This window comes from Chamaea fasciata, unplaced genomic scaffold, assembly GCF_029207755.1.
Source record: "Chamaea fasciata isolate MVZ Bird 193981 ecotype frontalis unplaced genomic scaffold, bChaFas1.0.hap1 SCAF_1, whole genome shotgun sequence".
Taxonomy (NCBI): domain Eukaryota; kingdom Metazoa; phylum Chordata; class Aves; order Passeriformes; family Sylviidae; genus Chamaea; species Chamaea fasciata.
In genome coordinates this window covers 12199522-12226102 of record NW_027094086.1, presented here as the reverse complement: position 1 = coordinate 12226102, position 26581 = coordinate 12199522, and the positions used below count along the sequence as shown (strand labels likewise).

Sequence of the window (26581 nt, the reverse complement as noted above, 5' to 3'; positions counted from 1 at the left end):
AATAATGGCTTTCGGTACTTCAAGTCAGTTCTTGTAAAGTCTCAACATTTATCCCATTAGCAGCTTTTCTTTCGTAGTGCAATCAGATTAGAAATAGTTGAGGATGAGATGTTGAGACACACTGTTTTAAAGTCCACATCCACCACCTGTAGTAAAGAAGAGACAGTGGAATTAGTTTAATTTAAATAATAACTTCTATTTTGCTAAATATTATGGTTTAAGTTAATTCAGTCCTTAGGGGTTTAGTGTGCCACTGCTCATACCCTGAAGCCAGGAGACCCATTCCAAGAAGAGATAGTTGAAGCAAAGATAAGAAAGGCAAAATCCAATCCACTTATTATAGGTTGAAATTTGTTTCAGTTCATGTCAATACAGTGACAGAACTAAACAACAGAATGGTGTGAAACAGGTAACTTCCTGACCGTTTCCCTTGCTTCAGAAGCCTTTTTCCTGGGACAGTGCTGAGGTCAGTCCTGCCCTTGGACTGCTTTGCCTAAGCTATGACAACTTCTCTCAACTGTTTTGTGAGCTCAAGTCCTTCCTATCACTAACTTGAGCCCAGTACAACATCTCCACTACTGGCTCTGTCATGTCTTTCATGTCAGAGGCTGTGAAGTGTCCCAGAAAAGGCAGGTTTAGAGTATTTTTCTACTGCATTATACAAACAAGCACAATCATGTGCAAGGTCTTTCTTCCGTGTCTGAAAGCAGGCAAAACAATGTTTTTTTAAGGCACTCTGACAGACAAAAGACAATTATCCTTTCTTCCTAGCTTCCCAAATGTCATTCTCCAATTGAAGACCAATCCCAAACCAATAGAGGTTGATTGCTAGCATGTGGCAATTAACTAAAATCTGTTTTCATGCCTCTATGCATTAACAGAGACATGACTGATTGTGTAAACTGTAACAGAGAGAGAGAAAAAGCATTGAAGACAGATATCCCAAGCAGAAGCCTTAGCTTCAGATTTTTTCTTTAGGCAAAAGGCAAAAGTGTTCATCCATAGTTGCCATGCAGTGCTGCCCCATATGCTCTGTTTTTGAAGCTGTGTGTCACCTTACTGCTTCATAAACATCCTTCTTAAATGTTTTTAACAGTCACCCTCTGCCCTACATCTGTGACTACATCCAAAGTGCAGAGCCTCACATGATCTGCTTTTTATGCAAGGATATGGCTGCATAGCATTATGGACACTGAAAATGCTCAGTAAATCTTGGGTAACCATCATTCCAGGATGACAATTATTTAATGGTACTGGAGTAGAAAGATATCCTTCTTCCACAGGTTAATAGTGGCAGTCTGTAAAAGTGAGCACACAAGTGCAAAAGATATTTATTTTCATGCATGTACAAAGGACCTATTGCAGGCCATCTCATTTCTCTTTGCAGCAAGAGAACTATGAAGGAAAGCTAAATAGATCCATTTGTCTCAGTGCCCCAAGGGACAAGAGGTAGAGCATTATTAACTGTGCTGCTTTACTGCGGGGCTGGAGGGCTCTTGACAAAAGGGAAGACAACTGCCAAGGCAAAGCTGAGCAATGCTCTGGGGGAAGAGCTGGGTGGTATTACCTGATGTTTCTGCAATTTTGAGTAAAATTTCAGAAATGCCAGAAATGCCTATTTTATAAAGCAACTTAACAGCTAGTTTTGCTGACTGAAGTTGCATTTTGAGAAGTGACTGTGTTATTCTGCAGTGCCTCATCCCTAGTACAGCACATGGGATGTGTACACAGGGCAGTCTGAGAGAGTTTAGGCACCTGCCAAGGGTCCCATTCTGGGATGGTGTGAAGCCCAAGTGAAAACATTTGATCTGACATGTAGTACTGAAGCATGCTGAAGGCAAGGCTGGAGATAAGGAATAAAATGGGAAACCTGTTCAGAAACCAATAAATGTTCTTCTCCAGTCTCCTCATGTACCCAGTAGTGTTCACAGTGCCTGTAAGCAAACGGGTTTATGTGCAATTGCAGCACCTGCAGGCTTTTAGCTAAATCTGTATCACATCTCTGCTGTGCTTCAGTTTTGCTATGGTGCATAGGCAGATTATCATGTCCCTCTTCTGTTTACCAAGACAGCAACATGTTTTTTTGATGCACACAGGACTAAGAAAAAGAAAGCTGCATCTGTGCTCTTCTGACTACACTGTGTAAAATGTTGTGGTTTTTTTTTTTTTTTCTTTTAAAGGTTGTTGTGATGTCAAAACCCTGTTTAATTCATGGCTATGAAGTGCTATGACAGCATTCAGTAAAATCTCAATAAAGTGAGATGCCTGCAACCCTTTCCAGCCTTCTTTCCTCTACAGACTTTACAGAAACCTCCATTCCCTCCTCCCTGGAGCTAAAGTGACTATTCCACCTGTAGCGCCCTGCTTGACAGGGGTGTATGTAGCAGGGGATTATGAAAACTCACAGTTGCGTAGTTTACCCAACCAATTATGCATCATCCTTGGAATCTTCACCTCCTTTAGAACACCCCTCCTGCTTACAGGACTGTGTAGGACCTTGCATGACTTCAGTAAGGCCTGCAACATTCTGAAAGCATTTCCCTTGGTTAAGACTGGGCAGTCTTCTGCCCAATCTTGTGCTTGCCTGTCTCAAGGCCACTGAGATCTCCCTCATATTCCGTGAATTCCTGAAAGGCATCACTAATGGTTCAGAGAATTCTTTTTTTTGTCCCTTACATACCTTAAGGTCAAAATATGTGACAAAATATTGTGAAAGATTTTCTCTTTTTATCCCTCCTTGTGAATATGGACACTGAATTATGCAATTTGGTTTGCAATTCAATAATCCAGGTGTTTATGTCAAAAGCAGCGTTTTTTAATAAAGGAATCTGAAGAAAAACCTTCAATTATTTGCACTGCAATCCCCTTCTGTAATTTCACCTCAAATTTTCACAGAATCGACATTCCTAGCAAATCAGCCCACGAAACAGATGTTTTTCTAGGAACATGAACCAGCAAGTGGAGGCATACTTTTTGCAAGTCCAGAATCTGATATTTTATCTTTCACCAGGCAATTTCTCAGGACATTGATCTTCTGAAACATAAACAGTTAGCAATCCCAATAATTAATAATTATATTAAGACAGATTAATTCCTAAGTGGAATTCAACATTTAAAGTTATCTTTAAATGTGATTTGGATGAAGGCTGATATAAATATTTTCTAAATGGAGGCAGAAACCTTCTGCCCATTTGAATACAGTTTGGGAGGGAGAAGACATAGAGTTGACCACAGAAGACACACATGAAAGAACATGCTTCCAGAAAATTTTTTTACTCATTTCCTCCTTCCCTCCTCCAAACAAGAGTACCTGATGCAGCAAGAAAAATAAATCAGTTAACAGAAAATGTTGACTGTGTGTTCAGGGTGTATGCTTTGTGAAAAGGCATTGCTCCCTGCTTGCTGTATGACAATTCCATCCAGTGTGCAGGAAAAGCATGCAAAGAAAAAAAAAACAAATCCAACCTCATGTAATGTGATTTTAAGAATATGCAGAGTGGCTCAGGAGAAGATGAAGCAACAGAACCTGCTTCTAACTTTTAAATCCACCTAGATTACAAATTGCCTATGACTTCACACAAAAAATGCTGCCTTCTTATAACCCATGACAATATGAAGTGGTTGATCCTTTGTTTAGCCTCCTTCTATTACCATTTATTCAGAGTAGATGCACCTATGTCAGAAACTCTTCTGCAGAGCTCAGTGTAAGCTAATACACTCTGATCTGTGCTGCCTCTCAGTGAGAAGGGTGAAGGACTGTAGCAGTGCCATTTTCTTTATTTGTTCATTATCTGCAAAGTTCAGAGAGCCTTAGTGCTTATGACTCCAAAATAAAGTCGTATCTCCATTAATCCTGCAATATTCACATTTGATTCCTCTCTTAAAATAAGGCCTGGTACTAATCCAACACAGGAGTGAAATTTGTCAAACTGATTTCAGCAGAAGTTCTCGTGTATTACAAAGATATGGCCCATTTAGGGTCCTTGCTGCATTAGGACTGGTAAAGAGGAAGGCAAGTACCAAAAGCTACCGTAGTGCCCACGCAGAGCTCCAGGCTGTGCCAAAGCCAGAGCTTTGGCTTTGGCAAAGTGATGTAGCACTGGAAAGCTGACACAAAGCCCAGCAGAGGCTGAAAGGAGCCTGCCACAGGACACGTGACTGGACTTTCTCAGTTACTTCCTCTTAGTGCTGGTTTTAATGGGTAACAAACAGTTCCATCAGAGTAAATGTCAGAATTTCATGCCAGAAGTGACCACTAAATGACCTACATTATCTTTCTCTATTGCACAATATACCCCAGGTGCCTCTGTGGAGAGTACAGTAACCTGTGCCCCGGCTTTTGATACAGAAAGCCATAACCACATTTTGTACCTGATCATATAAAGCAAATGACCAAACACCTCGAGTACTTAAAAACCAGGGGTGCACTGGCCAAGAGGTACCTTTAGCATGAAGGGTGCATGTCTCTGCTCCTCAGACACGTAGACAGGTATTTTCTGTGTGATGCAGACACCTTGGCATCTACTCACATTGGCAGACCTTTATTTTATTGACTCTGAAGCGTCCAATTCAAACTGTGAGCACTCAGTACTTTTAATGTCAGACATCTCTGCATGACTGTTTTTGAAAGTGAGTATCAGACTTGTGTAAATGCTTATCATACTCAATAAAATGGCAGTAGAGTCGCGGAATTTTTTTTCTTTGCATAGTTACAGCTCTATTTTGTTTTAATTGCTGTGCTGTTATATACAAAACAGAAAGGAAGAATAAATAAATTACTGATACAAAGAGAAATTTTAATGTGTTTTGCATTGAATAAACATTTAATTCAACCCACTATATGTTTCATGTTGGCTTTAAAAAAAGTAGAACAGTAAGAAATTATTAATTTTAAAAACTGTTGATCAAAAAAGTTTCTCCTTCAAACACCAAAACAAAAGGTTTTATTATCATACGATTTCCTTCTTTAAAATGAAACAATCTGGCACACATATGACTTCACAAAGTGCTCCTTCCAACTTCATTATGCTTTTTTTTCTTCCAGATGAAAAATTTCTAGAGACATTAATTTACCCAGGCCCTAGTCCAGTGCTGCAAGTACAAGACCTTCCTTTGACTTCCTGGAGATCTTGTCCCCCAACACCTCTCAGCTTCTCCAGACAGCCAAGCTGCAGTCCCACAGATGGTCTCCTGGCGAGACAGCCCAGCTCATTCCCGAGTCATCGCTGGTGCTGAGCAGGAGCCCCCGCGATTCCGAGGTGACACAGCCCAGCACAGATTGTCTCACTCTCCTCTCCCCCTCCTCCACTGATTCCGACAAACCGTATGAGCCTTCGTCACACCACAAATTACATTTCACATTGGCTGCTTTCTGCTTTTATTAATATTTGGCTGCCACCACTCAAAACGGTACTTCTCAACAGCAAATAAGAGTATTAGTAGCACTCTACCCTTGAAAAGTAGGGCTGGGTCTCAGGGCTTACAGCTCCCAATGCTTTTCTACCTTCTGCTAGGCCAGTGGCATTTGCAGAAGCCCAAGGAGCAGCAACAGGTTAAGAACAACCTGATGCATGACAATACAGGAACATAGACAGACAGAGAAAGAGGTGTCTATCTACATCTATCTATTTCTACACATAGGTGGTTTAAAGCAGTCTGCAGATGTGCACGACAGGCATAAAAGCATGATCAAGAGCAGGTGATAAAACATCCTGCAAATTCTACCGTGGATACAAAAAGGTAGTGATACATTATGACTCATAATTCTGCCCTTTTTTTTTTTTTTTTTTTTTTTTTTTTTTTTTTTTTTTTGACAGCGGAATGCACTTCTCAGACCTCAAGGCCAGATTGTTGCCAAATTTCAAGTTCCTATGTCAAATCCCTGAGCAGGACAGAGCTGCTCAGAAAAAGACAGATAGTAGGCTTTTACATGGAGACTGCCTCTCTTCCTCTCCTTGCTTCCCTCCTTACTCTGTTAATTTTACTCTTGAACCAGCTAATGTTCCCCCAAAACTCCATGAACAGAGAATAAAAGCAGCCTCAAGGCAGAAACAGTGTGAGAAATTCTCATTTCAACTATCATAGGAAACTGAAAACAGGGACTTGGAGTGAACTGACCAGGTGACACTAATACATACTGCTACATGCTCCACACATGCACACAGACTTCCATACACTAGAACACAGACTCATCATTTAAATAACTTCTAACGGATCCCAAAATACTTGAAACAAATGTATAAACACTGTTTGTATGAACCAGTGTTTTATGAACGAGGAAGAGGCAGGGACTTCCGAGTGTCAATTGAAAAGCAGAAAAGATCAGTTCTACTGCATGGACTTACCTAATGCCATGTCAAAGTGAAGACCATAAGGCACATTTTCAAGGTTTCTACAGCTCTTTACAATCTCCTCTACCACTTGGTCCACTATGAGCTTTTGCTCAAATGTGCTTGGTTAGAACTTTCCTGTGTGCCTTGGATCCACTTGGTTGTTTCCCACCCCATGTTCTCCTCAAAGCCTCCCCCAGCCTTGCAGGTCTGCTTCCACTTTGTGAGAAGGCCAAGGCGTGCAGAGTGCATAAAAAGTCCTTTATGTTCAATGGCACGTGATTTGTATCTCCACTTTGGATGCAAAAAAATTGACTTCAGACACGGTATTTTATAAGGTTCTTTTTAAGGTGCTCCAGAGTGCTTCCAGTGTCATATAACAGCTTTACAATTGTGAACTGGATCACTTAAGAACAGACAGAACAAAGAATTGACCTAGTCCCTTACTGGAAGACTCCTCCATTGTGGAAAAATGCAGAAGAATTTTATGTTCATGCTTGCAAATACAGCTGATCTTATAGAAGTTCTCCATGATGCTACCTTCTGACCTGATCCAAACAATGCTGGCCATGGAACAGCATATTCACAACTCAAAATACAACATCTTTGAGACGGCTAAGTTCCCCTCTATGTATTCAGAGTACTTGGTCTAAGTGCAAGTATTCCCAGTGCAGCACTAAATGACTGCCTCAGGACCAGGGTGAGATTATCAAGCTCACTCAGGCCTGTCTTTCCTTAAAACACCAACACACTCTCCGTCTGCTGCAGATGACTTTAGGGGCATAGTGACAGTGGAGCAACAGCACTTCAGCACTGGCGAGGAATTTTAACTAGCTGTCTGGGGAGTTTGTAAAAATCTGCTTGGGATTTTAAAGGAATTTCCATCCTTGCAAATTTTCAAAACTTGGTAAGACCCTGAACAATCCTATCTACCATCACAGATAACTTTGCTTTGAGCAGGAGGCTGAAGTAGATGATCTTCAAAACTCCCTTCTACTCTAATGTTTCTCCTCAGGATTTTGAGGAGCCTCAAAATTTGTTTGAGCCTGTAACAAAGAAAAAAAGAGGACAGTCCAAGCTGCCTGCATAAACACTCTCTGCAGGTCTCGATTATCTAGTAAAATACCACTGTGTACCAAGTTAACCTTCATGAAAAGCAAAGCATTTTTATTTGCAACAGTGACGTGACTCCACGCCCCTGCTGAGTACTGTACTGTAGTCCTCAGATACTCCTGCTGATTTCTGTGGGAGATAATGTCTTATTCTATGTGTGACAAGACCAATTCCCTCACTCCCCACCCCATGCCTCCATCATTCATCCACAGAGTGGATAAACATTGTTTACTGCCTATCAGCCCAGTGACAAAATAAGGTAGAAGACAGAGGCTTTCAAGTACACGGTGTGGATTGGAAAGATAAATCCAAGTACAGCCACTGCAGAAGCCTGAGAGATGACTGTGTACTGAAGTTACCATGGGGTAATGAAGAGTCCTGAAGAGTCAGCAGATCAGAACAAGCATCTCTGCCCATGGCACAGGGAACAGGAGGTTTGCAGTTACAGCATTTCACAGGCTCCACTTCACAGGCACTGGTGGGCCTGGCGCCCAGCAGTCCCACACTGCTTCCAGCTCACCTGAACAAAGGCCTTCAATGCAGGAGCAAAGAATCAATAAGTCTTTCACCAGGCTGGTTCCCTGTTCTACCATTTCCCAGGCTAATGCCCTGAACCTTGACTGTGAACCTGACCTCTGTGATTTACTCTGTGCCGGACATGTGACCCCTCTCGTCACTGCCCAGAGCCCTGCAGAGGACAATCCCAGTTTGGGAGCCACTGTCTGAGGAAAGCTGGAGGCTGCACCTTTTGCCCTGCTCTGCTGGAACTGCCTGTCATGTGAGTCACTCCTGCAGGAGAAACACAAACCTCCCGTGTTCAGCCCTGGCAGGGAAGTAAGAGAGCAGATCACAGACAGACTGCCCTCTTTCACTTTCTGTCTCTCCAGTATAATGGTGGAAAATTAGCACAACATGATATAAGTGGAAAATATGGAGTTAACTAGAACACTGTACTTTAATAGCTGTGGAGCTGCTTTTTTATTCTTTGCATTAGATTTAAACACTGTAAGAAAAATTAATTAGTTCTGTTTTAAAAAATACAGGTAACTTAAAGCTGTATAAATGTCCTAGGGTCAAAATCATACTCTCACTGATTTAAATGAGAATGAGCAGTAAAATTTTTAAAGGAATACTGTAAATGTTGATAAAAACATATGTAAGAGGTAACAGAAAAGCCTAAAAAACATTACACAGGACAAAACAGCGTGACAGTTGGGGGGGGGAAGAAGAGAAGAATCTGTACTATGTTTAAACAACCTATTATTTAGACTGTAAGTTTTAAACAGAAAGATTTTGTTAATTTATATTAATGTTTCAAGAACATACTGAACACATTCCCTCGTAGGAGAAACACCTATCTTATTTACTGACATTAAACCAGACATAATCATCAAGAGCACCAATTACTGCCAGAAATTCTGTGCTAATTGTAAACAGCTAAGTTTTTATTAATGGAATAAAAGGACTTAAAAAATCAGTATTATGACAGATAATTTTAGTTCATGTTATTACTTTTTTACTTAACTAAGTTGGAAATTTTCAGTGAAAACACTGAATTATTGGTTGTTAACAACTAACCTTATACACGGAAATTCTTTGTAGACATCTGCACTGAGTGAAGGTAGAAATTACTTCCTGAATGACAGAAATTCCTGCCTCAAACTTTAAAAAGCAGGATGGCTTTTTTTCTGTGTAAGATCTCCAATTCCGGCTTAAGGATAAACTCTGCCAGGGCTAAAATCTTAACAGACATGGATACGTCATCACAGAAACAATAAACTTACTCAAGGGAGTATTAAAAAATATCATAATTTGTCTCACAAAGTCATGTTTGAATAAATGTACTCTTAGATATGCTACATATTTACAGTAGTTTAATAATACAGACATGTTATGTCATTTAGGTGCATTTTAAGTTCAATTTTAATTTCCAATCAAGTGCAGTTAGACAAATTTGGGAAAACGGGAACTAATAATTAACTCAAAAACAAGATATGCATAATTCACTGTTTTCCAGGAAAATGACAGAAGTAAAAATTAATAATCTGAGTGTATGTTGAGATAAAGTAACAATCTCTGATATAATTTATCCCTTTACAAAAAAACCTCGGCAAACTACCACAATATCAAACAATGAGAATCACCTGCCATTTACAACAGTTATAGAAAGCATAAATTCAACTCAAAATGAGGAGAAATCATTTAAATCAGGGTTCCCTAGGTTCGGATCCAAGCTATGATCAAACCACCAGCTTCCATTATTCCATTATTAGGACTGGTTTTGAATTAATGCATTAGTTAAATGATTTCTGGGAGAGACAGGGAAATACAAAGACTGGTCAGGAGAGGTAGGACGAACATGTCTGGTATCATTATTCAATCAACCAAATCAGAAGAGCCCAGGATACGACTGGGGTGTGGTACTCAAAGAGAATGTTTATGAGAGTGTCCAAGTTTAGCACAGAAAATAGGCAGGCCTGGAAACCCCATGGGAATAAGATATATCTGTTGTTGTAAGCAGACCCTGCAAAATGTTACTGGTTCACTAGCCTGGGGCAAGCTTTTTCTTTTTTTCCTTCTTTTTCTTTTTTGACAGCCAAGGACAATATTAGCTTGCTTTTTTTTTTTTTTTTTTTGTCATCGTCAAGCTGAGGCTGGGTGAGAATATTTTCTGTCTAGACTAATAAATGTTTGTAAGGATTTTGCAAGACTGGTTTATGGGAATAGAATCCTCTTTTTGTTTTTCTGCTGGAAAAAGCAGCATTAAAAACAAATGAGCACCATCGTGCATTTGTTTTAAATTGCATATTAGAGCACTGCTATTTTGTGTGCAATCAATACATAATTTGGAAGAAAGATGCTTTTAAAATTCAAAGCTATCCCTGAGCAGCTAAGGTTCTCTTGGAAACTGAAGGAGGAGTCTGAAATTATTGTTCTTTTGTTTGCATCCCCCAGTGGGAAAGGCAGCACACAACTAGAAACCATCGTGCTTTGAGGCTGCACGAATCATTAAGAATAAAGATCAATCCCCCCTCCATTTAAACATTAGATATTAAAACTGAATCTAGGATGAAGATAAGCTAAACAGACTGCTTTTCAAGCTGTTATTGGGTTAAATATAATATCAAAGGGATTACATAAATCTTGTAACTCTCTCTACGGAAATTGTAAAAAGGTACTTACTTATATTTTGCAAAACACCGCCTGTCTAGACCCCAATTACAAACCTCAGCTTAATCAGTGGAAATCAGTGGGATATGCATGGGCCAAAACTACATTTTCTTTTTAATATTTGTTTCGGAGGGCGGGGTATCTCAGGATGAAATGGCTGACTGAGCTTTTTATTTCATTGCTTTGGGTGGAAATGACTGAATCTTTCCACACAAAGTAGTGCTGAAGAAGCTGCTCTGGTGCAAAGCAATCTTCAGTCCTAAGCCTCCAGTGAGTTCTCACGCTCAGCCTCTCTCCCTCTCAGCTCTCTGCAGCAACAGGGCTTAAACCCTGCCTGGTGAAGAAGAGGGCTCCTGTTCAGTAAATCACAGATAGTAATTACTATCTGTAACAGAGCATTACATCTGGAAATAGGACATTCACTCATATACAGCAGCATATAGCTGCAAATTCTGAACTTAGGACTACTTTGTGCCCACATGCATCTGGCTTAAACTGCAAAGTATTCCCCACTCTGTCAGTGTGTGTGACATCAGAGTATGGTACTCACACTGTCACCATCCATGCAAATATTAATATACTGGAAAGCTTTCAAAACAAAGGAATCTGAATTTCAGTGTACACAGTGACGTAAAACTTCTCCCTCTGTGGACTTTATGCGCAATGATTATATGTTTCTAAGGAATTGGGCTTGTGATTATTTCTTTACTATGTGTAGAAAGAGTAAACTTACTTTTCTTCAATACTACTCTTTTCTTCCATCTCTTCCCTCCTTCCCCCCTAAAGCCCTAAAGAAACAAACAGCTGATATTAGCAAGGCCTTATATTTCCCCTGGAGGAAACCAGGAAATAGAGTTTAAAAAAAAAAAAAAAAAAAAAGCCACTTGTCAAGAATCAGAGTTAAAATGATTGGTTTCGGACTGATACAACACCCAAAATTGTAGGCATCTCACAAAGAAACTCGCCAAAGGTAATCTTTTTCCATGCTAAATTACTGCTTTTAATGCAATTAAAAAATTGTTCTCCATTCACCAACAAATTCCTCCAACAAATATAAGTAAAATGTATTAAGAAGTCAAAATTGAAAACCACTCATAAGCTACAAGTAGTGAAGCTGTGTGTGTTTGCATCATATTTAAGCAAATACCTAAAATGCCAGCAGGGATCTCGTATGGGCATCAATTCTCAAACTGATCCATGAACAATAAACCCAAACTCACATGACACTCTAGGTGTGGTGACCTTTTGTCAGACCAGATCCCCCTGAGAAGTTTGGAGGACAGGGAGCCAGTAAGTATTCAGCATGGCAAACAAGGCTGAACATTGTGCAGGGCTGAACACTCCAAAAATTCCACTCTATCTACCTTGCTGAAAATCCTGCTGAGAAACAGAAACTCCTGAGCTTTCATGCTGCTCCATCTAACTCACTTGGCAACTGCTGCCAAGTGCCCAACTCCTCCTGATACAACTTGGATTTGCAGAGCACTCTCAAATCCCGCTGATTTGCTGAAGGCATCTGATCCATTTATAAAAAGGCAGTACCTTTCTACTTTGAAGGTATTTTAAAGATTGACTAGAAATATGGAGTTCTTGAGGAAGTGCACAGCTGTAAACTAACATTTTACTTCCAGTCTTCTACAGTCAGGTAGTTAATAGCTGTTCTTTCCTGACTCCTTCCCCACTGTCTCCCCTTTACTCTTCTTTGGACAGACAACATTCCCAGATCTCAACTAACCTAATTACCAAGAGAGCATTACACCCATGCACAGAGCCAGTAGGAGAGTTCTAAAATCATCAGCATTTTGACATACAAACCAAGCCTTTCCATTATAACGAAGCAATCACATTAGTACCATATTTTGTGTATATTAATCTACTCTACAGCTTTAAGAAAGGCAAGCTTCGAGACCTCTACCAAGATTGCCTTGGACTATACAAACATGCACTTCCATCTATGAAGGTCTCAGCACCTTTCTAAGCTAAGACAATGTTAAAATAATCACAGTCCTAACATATAACCAATGATTCAAGCCCTAAAATCTCTATGATTACCCAATTCACAGAATTAATTGTGAGCTAACAGCTATTTTCCATCTAATAAATGTGGTTTGAAGAAGCTTTGGAGATTCAGAGTGCTGAACATGTGGAGCTTTTACCCCAACCATCAGAAAGTTCAAAAGCTCATTCCTGTCCTTCTGTCTGCTGAGGTGAATTTGGCACTCAGAGACGATGCTGGCTTTGCCAAGCAGTGAGGGCTGGCGTTACACGCGCCTCATTACACAGTTCTGTCTGCCCACTCTTTAAACAAAACTGTCAGCCTTCAAGCCTTGCTTGAGCAATGGTTTTCGAATTGTGGGTCCCCTCAAAGCATGTGAAGTTCCTCCAAATCCTAGTGAGACCATTAGATAAGGAAGGTGAGCAGCATACTGCAAAACGCCACCAGAGACGACCAAGTTGGTTAGAGTGAACCTGGAATACCAAAGTCACTTTCTTAAATGGCTCCAAACATGATGATGAACCTGTTCTTTTGAAGTAGAATATATAAAGTTCCTTTAGACCTATCAGGCACAAGGAGAGGCTATGCTAAAGAATGTCTGCAACATTAAGTTTTTTGCTACCTTTTAGATCTTTTAAGAAGTGCAAACAGTTGCATATTGAAAGTTCTTTACAATTTTTCCTGAAGGTTCTCCCATCACACTACATCTGTTCCTCCTTTAGTCGTCAGCAATTTTCTTGTCTTCTGTGCTTCAGCATGACAATGTGTCTTGTAATTTTAATGGTATAATAAATGTAGGCTACATTCTGCCCCTTTGGATTATACTCTTTTACAGTGAATTATACTGAACTGTAACATTTACTATGATCTGAAAGCTCTTAAGGATGAGAGAGTGGTACACACCTTCTAACAAGTGACAATAGCTGACTTTTGCTCAATTTGGGCTGATCTCTGAAGCTGGTTTGAAAGAATCCACTGATAGTACAGGCACTGTTCTAAGAAATACAGTACAGTTCACTGAACTCTGAAAGACAGGAAAAAGACCAGAGTGGACCCCCTGAAGTTCCATCCAGTTCCTTGACGGAAAGACCACAGAACTGGAAATGAACCATCAGTGGAAGTGGTGTAAGGCACAGAATTATGAAATGCCATCTGGTTGGTACAGGATAAGGAAATGCATCATTTTGGTGGCTTCCACCTCCAAAGAAAAAGCAAGAACTTTATATACAGCGAAACGGTTTGACTATTTGGGAAAGCCCTCAACTAGCCATGAAATTTGAAAAAAAAAAAGGACAAAAAAGAGAAAATAGAAAAAAGAGAAAAGATGGATCGGAATAAAAGAAAAAAAGACAGTAAATTTGAATTAGTAGAACTAATAATGCTGAAAACATAAGCAGTCACATCCCTTTAATGCCTAGTTTGACAATATTAGAAACTCTAAATAATAACAGAAAATTGTTTTCTTAGAGGTGGATATCCAGCAAAGGTGACACTACTGACAGGTAGTGGGGAGCTACACAAGTAAAACGCTACACTCACTACTGCTGCTTATTTAGGAAATAGGAAGTAAACAAAAGGGAAAATGGGACTAAACTGAAAATTGCATCACTTGTTTACAAGTCCCTGACAACTCAGAAGCAAACCATCTTGGACATTTATGGATCAATGACCCTGCATCTAAAGCACAAGGAGAGAGAATATTGACCATTTCTACACAGAAGAGAACAGCATGTCCATGCACTCAGCTAAAAATGTTCAGAACACTCCCTCACGCCATGACCCCAAAACTGTTATCACACAGGATTTAAGCAAACTGATCATTCTGAAAAATTTACAGCAAGTTCAGGATTTATAAAAATTAGAAAAGATAAAAGTACTGAATTTGATACTGTGAAATCTTTACTAGACCTCAGCTTGATAGGTAAAGAGAAACTGATCACCAAAATAAAGATCAGCCATACCTTAGCTGCAAGTGATTGTGCCTTGGTTGTATATATCATTCACAAACAGAAAAAAAAATCACAGTTTACATGTACTTGGTTCTTTAAACGTTCCAGCTTCGTAAAGCTGCAAAAAATCCTGAACTCAGACTTAAGGAAAGAATCTGACTTCAAAGATAAATGACTGTTTTTCAAGTAAGACTCTTAAAGTTACATACAAACAAACGGGTCACCAATCACGACTAGATGAGAAAGTTAACCCCAATTTTTAATCTTTCCTTCAGACTACATATAAACAAACGGTGGGAAACCCAGAGGAAAATCTCAGCGATAGCAATAAGCTTAACTGAAGTGCTACAGACGGCCCAGTGAAGCCAAAAGACACAAGAAACAGCCTTCTGGGTACATTAGGAACAAAAGGAATCCTAGCAATATTACAAAGTCTATTATTTGATAGAAATCCTTCAGTGTGGAGAATCTACAAAAGGAAGAACTGTTCAACACATAGCTCAAAGTCTCCAACGGTAAGGATTGTGAGAAACTTTGTGATAAATATTGTCTATTCCTGTAATAAACAACAGTTATAAACAACAGCAGTTAAGGCTAGATATCAGGACACTGGATCCCGCTAAAGCACTCACATCAAGAGAGGTATTACAAGAGAGGAAATAATCCAGAACAGAGCCATAAGAAACATTAGGAAAGTAGAAAAGTAAGCCTCACAAAGGAAAGCTCTATCTCAAAGTACTGTGTTTTCCCAGGACAAGTTTGGGGACTATCATAGTAAACATACACATTATCCAAATATGATAGCAGAGGGTTTTTCAGTCTAGCCAAGATACAAGAACCACTAGCCTAAATTTAAAAGCAAGAAATTTCAGTTATACAAAATGGCATCTACTTCTAATCTGCTCAGGGGAATTCATTTAACACCACCAGTGGAACTGACTGCCTTGCTGGCAATGTTTAAAGAAAGTAACAAAAGGGTTTCTAAATTATGCATTTTTGCTCCAAGAGGTCTTAATTCAGGGCAGTACTCTAGTCTACATCACACAGGTTGCTTTAAACAGGGTTTCTGTAAGTACTCCCAAGCTTTCTTTTTTTTGGCGTGAAATCCTTCTGAATAAAAACAAAAAAACAGACCGCTGATGAAAACCAACAGCACAGCTTTTAAATTTCCCTTCTCATTCCTATATTTGAGGGAATATTTGTTTTCATGTACCAAGTTTCATACAAAATCCACTTTTTATTTACACAATGTTTATATGCACTTTGAAATGCTCAATATACTCTCTGTACATGCCTTATTTTAAAAGTAAGTGGCAGCCTGCAGACCGAGACATCTCAGCCTTCACTATTTCACATGGCACTTTGTACACAGTAAACTTCCCCATCTTTCCATTAACTATTTAACCTACCGAGCAGCTCAGAAATAAAGTGCAAGTACCTACCAGATAACATTCACTATTGCAGATACTCTGAGCCCTTTCAGAGATCCAGAAGAGCCTCCATTACATGGTTTACTGAAGTTGGTGTTGGTTTTCAGTGCTGCACATCCTGGTATAGGGGAGAGCTGAGCATCAGAACGGACCCCAAAACCCAGGCACCCCCAGAGGATCAAACCAGATATCCTCCCCAACTTTGCCTGCAAATACGCTGTACTGTTCCTTCACGCTCGCCCCCGCACCGCAACGCCACGGGATGCAAGATAACTCTGGAGCCACAACTTCATGGCTCGCTGCTTGCCGTCAGTCTGTCAGTCCGTCCGTCCGCCTGAACGCCAGCGGTGACAGCGGGCAGGAACTCGCCGACTCCTCTGGGCGCATCGGGATTGAACTTCTTGATTCTCCTTTCTGACTGACGAGTCAGACGGATTTTCCTCCGCCCTGAGGCGAGCAAAGCCCCGTGCAGGCTCCCGGCACGGGGCGGAGGAAGGAAGAAAAGGGAGAGGAGCTCGTCCTCGGAGGGGTCTGACCCCACTGCGGGCTGGGTCGGGGGCGGGGGGGGCACGCACAGTCCGCTTCCAGGGGATGCCACGGCTCAGCCTCCCCCAGCCCGCCCGGAGCCCGCCGCCCCCGACGGGCGATGACCCCCGGCCGCGGGGGCAGCGCCGCCGCCAGACAATGGGGAGGCGGGCGGGGCGCGGCCGCCCCACCGCGCCCACCCCGCGGGCGCCGTCCCCGTCGGGCCCGGCCCGCCCGCCCCCGCTGCCCGGGAGCCGCCCCCGCCCCGGGGCGGCAGCGCCGTCCCGTCCCTACCGGAGGAGCGCCCGGCCCGCTCCCGGGGGAAGCGGGGGCGGGCGCAGGGCGCGCCTCCCCGGGCAGCGGGGTCGCCCTCCCGCCTCCCGGCGCCGAGAGCCGCCCTCAGCGAGTCCCTACCTGCCGGCGCCGCTCCGCCTCGCCCCCTCAGCCCGCGCCGCCGCCCGCCCGCCGCCTGCGCTCACGGCCGCGCCGCCATCTTGCGCTTCACAAACTACTGCACTTCTTTCGGGGCGGGGGGGCGGCGGATGGGCCGGGAGCTCGCAACGCCGCGGCCGCCCGCGCCCTCGCCTCGCCCCGCGGCGCCCACTCGCATCCTCCCGGCGCGGCGCTGCCCCGGGGCGGGAGCGCGGTGAGCGCGGACGGCGCGGCCGCTGCCTCAGCCGCCCTGGCAGCGAGCGGGGGCGGAGCCGCTCCCGCCGCCCCGCCCGTCAGGCGGCGGACACCGGGCGCGGGGGCTGCCCCGGCACCGCAGCGCCGCAGCCCGGGGGCACCGGCGGCTCCTGGGCCGCCCGGGGAGCAGCGGGGGCGGCGGGGTCGGAGCTCCCGGGCGGCAGCCGCGCCCCCGCAGCCGCTCCTCCGCTGGCAAACTTCGGCTCCGCGCTCGACAGTTCTGCCGCGCCCGGGACGAGCTGTAGGGACAGCGTCGCCCCCAGCCCGGGAAGAGTTTTTCTGCCACTCCCGCCCTGAGCTGCCGCCGAGGGAGGAGACGGCCGCAGGGTCCCGAGACCCAAACCAGGACGAGTGAACGCAGAAGTAGCGGCTCTAACGAAAAAAACATTTCCCACACCTCGGGTTGTTGGGGTTTTTTTGTTAGTAAGAGAACTTTGAGAAAGGAGACTTCTCTCCCTTTACTACATACAAAATATTTTAATCAATATTTAGGTTTACCTCTCACTGCCCAGTTCTCAAAAACATTGTTTCCCTACACTATTTTTCTCATCACTGTGTGCTATTTTGGGTCAGGCAGCAAAATGTGACCGGTTCCCCGAGAAAGGAAAAAGAAACATGTGGCTTGTGGGGAACCCTTAACTGTTCACAGGTGCTGACAGAAGCTGAAGATTTACACAGTTGGGAACATTTTTTTAAATCTGCCTAGGTACAGGATCCTGTCGAGCCTAGTGACAGGAAGACATTTGCTCACAGCAGAAGTTTTGATCCCAAGAATGTTTCTGGTTCCTCAATTCCACACTGTCAGTTTTCCACATAGTGCTCTTAGGGGATGCACTCAACAAACTGCCTGCCCCAAGTCACATCGAAACTGGCGATGGCAGCCAAGGAGGAGATCTAAGTTAAGGCCATTAGTTCATTTATTACATTTCCAATGTCATAGAAAAAAAATAAATTGCAAATTTGCATTTTAATGTAATTTTTCTCCTGAACTTGTCTGCTGTATAATCTGTACACTGAGTAGAGAAAAAAGAAGCTGAGCACATGCATTTGTTATTTTAAAATCACAGGATTTGTGCTGGTGTCTTAAATGCAAGATTATCAATGATGAAAATTCTTCTGTGATTAGAACAGAGCAGACAGCGCACCACTAAAAAGAGATGAATTTTTATTTATTAATATCCACCAAACAATACAGAGGAAAAAAAATAGCACACTCATGTTTGAACAAACACAACAGAAGGACACAAGAAGAGAACACGACTGACAGAGGTAAGAAACCAAACACACACAAAGAGGGATTGCACAGTTTGGTGTTCAATATTGCTACACATTGCGTATGTGAGGTGACAGAAGAGCAAAGGGTCATGCCACATATTTTATCATGATTTATATAAAATTCTCATATAGTTAAACTTTGTCTTATTTTTTTAATTTAAATAACTATCAAATTAACAGATAAATTTTCTCTGCAGTTTTGAAGAGAAACTATTCTTCAAAACAGTGTACTGCTTTGCTTTTACTTGAATATATTTATCACCAACAATATATTGACTTTTAGGTAATAAACAGATAGAATTCTTCCCAGGTAACTAGAAAACTATTTACAACTGAATTCAACTACAAGCCATCTGATGACTTAACAATTTGTATTAAAATGCTTTTCTCCAGTATTAAGACTGTCATTATAACAAGAATGATTAAACTTTACCTTAGAAACTTACAGTAGTAAATCTTGTTTTGTTTCAAGTTAGGTTTTCTTTTTAAGAGAGGTACTGAAATTATCTATTCAGATCTGCTGAGTTCCAAAGGCAATCACAGCAGTATGTCACATTAAAATATACATATCTAGAAGGAAAATATCAAATAGAAGTCATTAAATTACTTTATTTGAGCTTTCTTAATAAATTTTAAGATATATTTGTATAAATATATATGTAGACCTAGTATTTATCGAACAATGCAAAGAAAAAACAGCATGCAATAAAAAGAAAACATTACAGAGCGTGTCAGCTAGGCTGAAATCAAGTATCATGGATAACTGAAGGCTGTAATTTCTTTCTTCATTGCCTAAGAAGAAAAAAAGACAAATTAGGAGTCAGTGTCAATTCAAACTTAAGAACCCGGTTTGCTACTTCTTCAAAAGCAGCAAGAATCTGTGCACACAATTGTTAGTTATGATTTAGCCAATACACGTGCTACCAGCATCACTGTTCTATACTCACTGGCTCCAACACATCCTTATGCACCCAAAATAAGAGTAGGCTAGAAAGACTGCAGGGATCTGTATCAGGAGTATGGATCAATGGTGCTTTCAACAATTAGAGAGGAGACAGTTCCCGAAGAGCCACAGCTAAAAGCGGAACTGTTCTTTTCTGCACTCTGAATAAATACTTGTTAAAGTCTCTGTCTTCATACAATAGAACTTACTCCTGGACTGACTTGAGCAATTCCTCTGAATAGGAAATATTCTTTGGTTAAAGCTCAAAGAAGCAGGAAATAAAGAAAACAAGTTCTGTCACAAAAGCTCACAAGCCCCAAGATAACAAACATGCTAAATCATGTCATCATGATAGATGAGAGAAGGGTGCATTTTTCAGGAATGGCATCCCTGAATCCAAATGATCCTCACTGTTGCACAATCAGAGCAAGAGCATCTGATCTGACTCTTCATCAGATGTGGAAGAAGAGATCAAGATGACCAGGACCCAAGAAAAGAGGTTTCCTCACTTTTTTAAGGAAGACTGAGGTGCATAAAGAATTTTATCTATTCTTATGCATGACCACGTGGAAGACAAATGGATTCAAGGACTGTGAAGCTGAAAACTGAATATCCAGCCTATCTAAATCAACTCAACACTGGGAAAGTCACACTGGGACCATGGGTTCCTGTGGAATGTTTCTGCCAAGTTCTGACAACTTGGAAATCTCTTAGAGGAAGAGATTACAGAATTTGACTCATTACCATTAAACCTTCATAGGCAGGAAGCTCCCCATAAATGAAATTAAAGATGCTTGAGCCATTCTAGCTGAAAAGGAGACTGGTGAGACTAAAGTCTCTTATTCTTGTACACCTCATACTTAGTTTCTTTTCAGGAATGGAGTGAATACTATACAAGTGTTACCATGTGTGACTGCCCGCAGGAGAAGAACGAGGAAGTGACAGACTGAGAAAAGCACCCTCCTTTCACAGCCCCCCCAGCACTGAAAAGGTTCTGGAGCAGGAGTAGTGACAGACTGAGGTTAACTCCTTTGAGAGGGCTCTGGGGGGGACCCATCGACTTCAAGCCTTTTCCTGCTGAAACTGCCAACAGCTAAACCAAATGCAACAATAGTTTAGCAATATGGAGAAATGTCTTCCAGACTGTAATGAACAAATCTTGTAACACAGGCAACTAAGCAGCAATGAGTAATACTAAATTACCATGATGTTCACAGGGCACATGTACATATGCATAACACACACACCTGTAATAATGACAGAAAGTGCTACAAGACAAGAAAATTACCTTCACTAATTCGTTTTTGTCACCATCTTCCCGATGTTGGTAAATGCACTGGCTAAGGACAGCATACAGTTTTTCCATGCGAAATATACTGACGTTCTCGGTTACCACGGCAATAGAATGCAACACTTGCTGAAGAAAAAAAATGGAAACCAGAGTTCAGAATAGCACAAGATAAGTTGCAAACAGAAAAGGTAGGACATGGCATAGGTGTGTGGCCAACTTCCCATGTGAAACTTTTGAACTGCTGCCATGTAAGTGACTGTATGCTCTTGTATGTATTCATTGAGTTCTAGACCTATTATCAAGCAAATAAACAAAAAAACCCAAAACCCAGAACAAAAAAAAACAGCCCAAACAAAACCAACCAGCTACAGTTTGGAGGTTCACCGAGCTTACTGTCTGCAAGTAAATTCCAAAGAGGCTTTCTAACACAAGCAGCAAGCTCCAGTGGCACCCATTTTAAGGAATGAAGTTTTCTAAAAGATCCATTTCATGGCTGTAGCTCTGTCCTCACACTGAAACCTCTGTAAGGACTACAGTACCATCTCTCCAATGGGCAGTACTCTGGAGCACATGCTGTTGGCACCCTGACTCTAGAGAAACCCATGTGGAGTCCCTACACAGGCAGACATTAACAACAGCTTCCTCACAAGGGGAAGTGGAGGGGCAGGCACCAACCCATCTCTGCTCTTTGGTGACCACTGACAGGACCTGAGGGAATAGCATGAAGCTGTGTCAGGGGGAATTTAGGTTGGATACAAGTTCTTCACCCAGAGGGTGGTCAGGCAGTAGAACAGGCTCCCAGGAAAGTGGCTACAGCACCCAGCTTGACAGAGCTGAAGAAACATCTAGACAATACTCTCAAGCACATGGCAAGATTATTGGGGGTGCCCTGTGCAGGGCCAAGAGTTGGACTCTATCCTTCTGGGTCCCTTCCAACTCAGGAAATTCTATCATTCTATGAACACAATGCCATGAAATTTGCTTGCTTAGGAAGCCTGTCTTAAAAAGTTAATTTCTCTTTTCTCACTTTTTATCATTTCTTATCATGGCAGGTAAACAGCAGCCCTCTCAGGTTTGACTCAGCTCTAGGACCTCAACCTGGCAATTTCCTGAATTCTCCTCACTGCAAGATTTCCTGAAGAAGGCCAGGTCGATCTACCCTCTCCAATTCATGCTAAAGAACTTCTTTGACCCCCTGCAGCTAGGCACATTTTTGATCCTTTCTCCAACTCTATCACAGGATAACAACTTCTCCCCTACAGGGGACTGGAAAAACCTTGTAATACTGTGCTATATGAATGCAAAATTCTGTCGCTGGATTTTGAAAGAATTTGAGAAGAGCAGGTATTAGAATTTTATCTAGGATGACCTTTAAGTCAACCTGCTAACTTCAAGTTAAAAGTCATCTCTGCTAAAAATCAAGGTATTCCTCCAGTTCCTAATAAATGAAAACATGCAAACAGCAAACCAAAACAACCCTCCAGTCCATCATACTAACTGCCAAGACATCAATACCAACAGCACTACCAGTTTGTCAGTGGGCTATTTTAAAATCTAACAAGCCCTTTTACATTAAAAATAGAAGATAATTGAGTCTCCTAAAATTTAGAGCACCAAAAGCAAGAACAGCAGTCTACACCAGATGTGGAAACAACAGTCACAGTCCATTACAGGTTGAATTATTTCACCACCTATATAGCCCTCCCATACTTTGTCTGAATTGGCACTGGTTAACAACTGACTTAATTTACAACTCTGTATGTAGACAGAAAATGTCATACTTGGGTATTAACAAAATTAAAATTTAAACTTACTTTGAGCTCACAGTAATCCACAAACACTCTCTGAGTGCCAATTCTCATTGCTTTCCCAGCACATCCCAGCTGTTTCTCTTCCACCTGAGAAGATCTTGCACGCGTCATACGGTGTACCCACAAATCTGGAACAACATGAATTTCTTAAGTCAGGATTTCTCTTTCTCTGGAACACAGTATGAGTGAAGGACCCTGTACTTGGAGAAGAGAACCCCTCTGCAACAGAGACAACTGTTACCATTTTTCATTGATAAATGCTTGATACTTTACCTCCTTTCTGGCAAAAATCTCTGTTCTGTCAAAACTAGAGACTTGAACACAAAAAAAAACCACTAGACAAAAAGACAGGGGAAAACCAGGGGAAAAAAAAAATCCTGTTGCCATTACAGCACTGCACTGTAAAACTTCATCTTAATTTAGGTTAGAAAACACACCATACACTGCAAACACCAGGACATAACTCTTCTATTCCACACATAACCCTGGGTGCACACTGCTTGAAGTACAGCTTTTTAACTTACTCTTCTAACTGCTGGGAAGAGCCTCATGCAATAAAAGAAAGCCCATTATTGTTTTTCAGTAGGTACCATTTGAAAAACAAACTGCAGAACCAGAAACGCAGCAGCTGCAGGAATACACGAGTTTGGTTGGCATAACTTGAGGGGCAGCATCATTATACAAGAAACACTGTGCACTGATCTGAGAGACAACCGAGAGCAGAAATCAAGGTGGCTAAAACCTGGTAGGTAGTGTAACCCTCCTCAGGAAAAAGAAGGGGGTAAATGACCTGTTTGATCCTTCACTTACCATTTGAACCTCCGTCTTCAGAAGTACCGGCTTTTTGACAATCTGGCATCTCACTCTGCTCTCTTTGGTCTGAATGTTCTCTCCTTTTTCCAGGAGATTTACCCACAAGGGGAACTCTCTCTCTTTCATTTTCTGTCCCATTTTTCTGTCGTTCTTGAAGTACGTTTTCTTCGATAGGAGTATCCTGAGCAGATGCAAATTCAGTGCAATCTATGTTAGACTCTTCATTACTCTCGACTTCATTTTGGTCTTCAGGAATTTTATTCTCTTTGTTGAACTGAATATTCCTCCTCTTCACTGCAATACTTGAAGACTCTTTATTCCTTCTGCGTTTTCTTTTTGACTTATCTACAAAAAGATACAAGCAAAAGTAATCCAAAACATTATCAAAACAAGAAGCATGCTCATCTTACTTGCCTGACAGGGACAATGACCAAATGAGTTTAAGTAGCACTGCCCATCTCCCCAGACATGTGTCTAGGGACAAAGTTTCATTTTAATAGGGTCAGCTAACTAGTAGATTTTAAAAGATCCAGCCACAGAATTTAATTCACAAAACCATCAGCTTCGAGATGTTATGAACACAAAAATCTGACTTTAAACAGGAAATCTTACTGCAAAGCAAGATTATTAGGTGACTTAGTAAGGGATCTAATATATGGGAATAACAGAAACACATTTGGAGATGAGCCCTCAGAATCTGTAAACTTCACAAAAGTTAGACACATTGGGGAGAGCTGAAGAGGCACTTTAAAGGGAGTATTTGCTGGAGAAAAAAAATCCTCCATAGATATTTACACCTCATAAGCTTTCTGATTCAGTTAACCTTGTTCAATACAAACTTGTCATTTTGCCTTCCAGAAGACCCCACCATTCTTTGTACTCAAGGAGTACCACACAAGGCCTGCAGGTCAAGTCAGTAGCAAAATTCCCAGATATGCCTGCAAGACCAGGAAACATCACATCACGTCATGTGTTTTAACTGAAAGAGACCCAAGGCCCCTTTTCTTTTCCGTATCCTTTTCATAAAGGAAAAACCTCCTTCAGGTAAAACTGAAGAAATAATGATCTTTCTTTTACATGTCAATGATTATTGCTCCCCTTTTTTAAACCCCTTCCCCTTCAACTGGAAACCACAGGAATAGAGTTTAATGTCTGAGGGCAGGGAAGTTATATGCGCTATTTTTAGTTATATGCACTGTTGCATATAACTAAAAACTAGGTAAGCATTCAGAAACTGCCATGTACAACTTTTTTGCCTTTAAGAGGTAGCAATGTAGGAGCCAATATCAGTTGGGCCACCAAGGGCAGTGTATTACAGTATCAACCAGCCATTGTACTTGGACTTTACAATCATACTGAATAAACACCTCAGGATTTATCCCATGTTTTGCAGCATATTGAAAATTTTAATGCCTCTGGCATGAAGAACCAGACATCACAGGAACCTGTTAGGTCACAGGAACAGAGGCTTCAGCACCTTCTCCAGTAAAGTCTGAGTAAAACACAACTTGCCTTTAGACCAGGGGGTACTGGCATCCACAGGCCCTGCTAGCATCTGCAGTTTTTCATTACACTTTGGATCTGTTTTCTTACATCCAGGAGTAGAGTCCTCCTTTGGCATTGCACAGAAGTAAGAAGCAGCAGAGTCTGAACCTTGAAATGAAGAAGAGAGAGCAAAGAATGGTGTCTTGCATGGCTAGTTACAAATACTGAGACAAGTCTTTAAGTCCTCAGTGTCAAAAAACGTACCTCTTTGCTTACGAGATTCTTTGATTTCTTGGCAGCGTTGTTCAAAATCTTTATCCATTTCCTCCCTCACTATGGAATAGGCAGTATCTCTCAATGCACAGGCTCGGTGCCTAAGGAGACGATCTGAAATTTTACCGTCAGAGTTAAGTACTTTCTATCAGCCAATGAACCCCCTTCACTTCGTTTACTTAGAAAGTTTCTCTTGTCATAGGTAGGTTCTGAAAGGGTCTCAGTCAATCTTTTCACCATGCCAACTGATAAGTTAATTATTAAAGCAAAAGCAGTAGATTCCAATCAACATGACTACCACAATTTCATGCCCAAGTAAGTTTATTTGATGCTGCAACATTCACAGCCTGGCCAGAAATGCTCTCTGGGGATCTTTTAAATGATCTAATCCCACACCTACTGTACACAAATAACATTTATCAACTTGTACATTTAAAATTTTTACAAATTAATAATAAAACCACATCCTCACCTCCAGGATCTTTAACTGGATTGTACTCTAAAGCATTGCTACAGATTAGATCAATGTCTTTTAGAAAGTCTCTTGCAGTTGGGTACTGGTGCATGTCAATCTTGGACAGAACTGTGGAGAGGTCCATGGGTTGTTTAATAACAGCATTGTAATCAGGTACCTACAAAGAAAATATACATGCTCAGAAATTTAATGTAGCAGCTACCAAAAATAATTATTTTCATAAAGTCAAATAAAGGACTTCTTAAAAATCCCAATATGACACATCCAAAGACGCAGAAATTACCCACTTAGTTTCTTGAAAATAGAAGGACTATTTTAGCTGGCTTTGAAGAGACAGACTAGAAGAGGGGAAAACAAAGCAAGGAGATCAGAAGAATGTGTGGGGCAGAGAAGGGAACTAGCACCCAGAGTGCGACTCACTTCACTTCCTTTCAGAAAATAACAGCAAAAAAAAACATTTCTCAGTAAAGTTACCTGAGATTCTCTTTGTTTTAGGCAGCAAGAAAAAGGTTGCAGGAATTGCACCTTTGAAGCACCTGTCCTAGGCACCTATAATGAGACAGCTGACCGACCCAGAGCTGCCAAATTCTTTATTCAGACAATAGAAGGAGCCTAATGACTAGTTCAGATGAGGACATCTATGTTTGTTTAGATTATTCAGATCTAGAAACTGCAAGGAAAGGAAGTAAGTCAGTGGACATTTGGGGGAACAGAACCTTGTGAAAATGCAAAGCTATCTCAAATCTTCAGCTTGGAAGTCTGTGCCCCAGCCCACACTTATTTAATGAATTAAATGAGAAGCATGTGGGAAGAAGAAAAAAACACACAGCCTTTATGGTTGATCTTATACCAAGGAAAGCCCCCTGAGAACAGAATCTGAAAATCTGACAAATTGCTGCTTCTACTCCTGTTCTTGCAAGAAACTATTGACAGATAATTAAAGAGCTTTAGGCTTTATTAAAAAAACCCTAGAAGTATTGTTTATTATTACAGAGAAAAAGAGAGAACTCTCCTT

At 41.4% G+C, this 26581-nt stretch overlaps 2 protein-coding genes across 10 annotated transcripts in view; both read right to left on the bottom strand.

The window, feature by feature from the left end:
* The window catches only part of ZHX1 (zinc fingers and homeoboxes 1), a 31498-nt gene extending 14286 nt beyond the window's left edge, over positions 1-17212 (bottom strand). For 4 of the 6 annotated variants that reach the window (XR_010719444.1, XR_010719442.1, XR_010719443.1 and 1 more), the window contains exons 1-2: positions 16928-17212; positions 16001-16106 (exon numbers count right to left, since the gene is read on the bottom strand). Coding sequence is in view for 1 of the 6 variants with exons in the window: in XM_066176497.1 (XP_066032594.1) it covers positions 16001-16010 (10 nt within the window). In the remaining 5 variants the exon portion in view is untranslated. Of the gene's footprint in view, positions 1-18; positions 147-16000; positions 16107-16194; positions 16464-16927 lie in introns of those variants that run through there. The other 2 variants (XM_066176524.1, XM_066176497.1) reach the window with 2 other exon arrangements.
* A 1136-nt stretch (positions 17213-18348) lies between these two features.
* The window catches only part of ATAD2 (ATPase family AAA domain containing 2), a 31023-nt gene continuing 22790 nt past the window's right edge, over positions 18349-26581 (bottom strand). For 2 of the 4 annotated variants that reach the window (XM_066176452.1, XM_066176435.1), the window contains exons 22-29: positions 25564-25723; positions 25083-25205; positions 24846-24986; positions 24173-24271; positions 23331-23678; positions 22524-22648; positions 20707-20835; positions 18349-19267 (exon numbers count right to left, since the gene is read on the bottom strand). In XM_066176452.1, coding sequence (XP_066032549.1) covers positions 19229-19267; positions 20707-20835; positions 22524-22648; positions 23331-23678; positions 24173-24271; positions 24846-24986; positions 25083-25205; positions 25564-25723 — 1164 coding nt within the window. In that variant the 3' untranslated portion in view covers positions 18349-19228. Of the gene's footprint in view, positions 19268-20706; positions 20836-22523; positions 22649-23330; positions 23679-24156; positions 24272-24845; positions 24987-25082; positions 25206-25563; positions 25724-26581 lie in introns of those variants that run through there. The other 2 variants (XM_066176442.1, XM_066176460.1) reach the window with 2 other exon arrangements.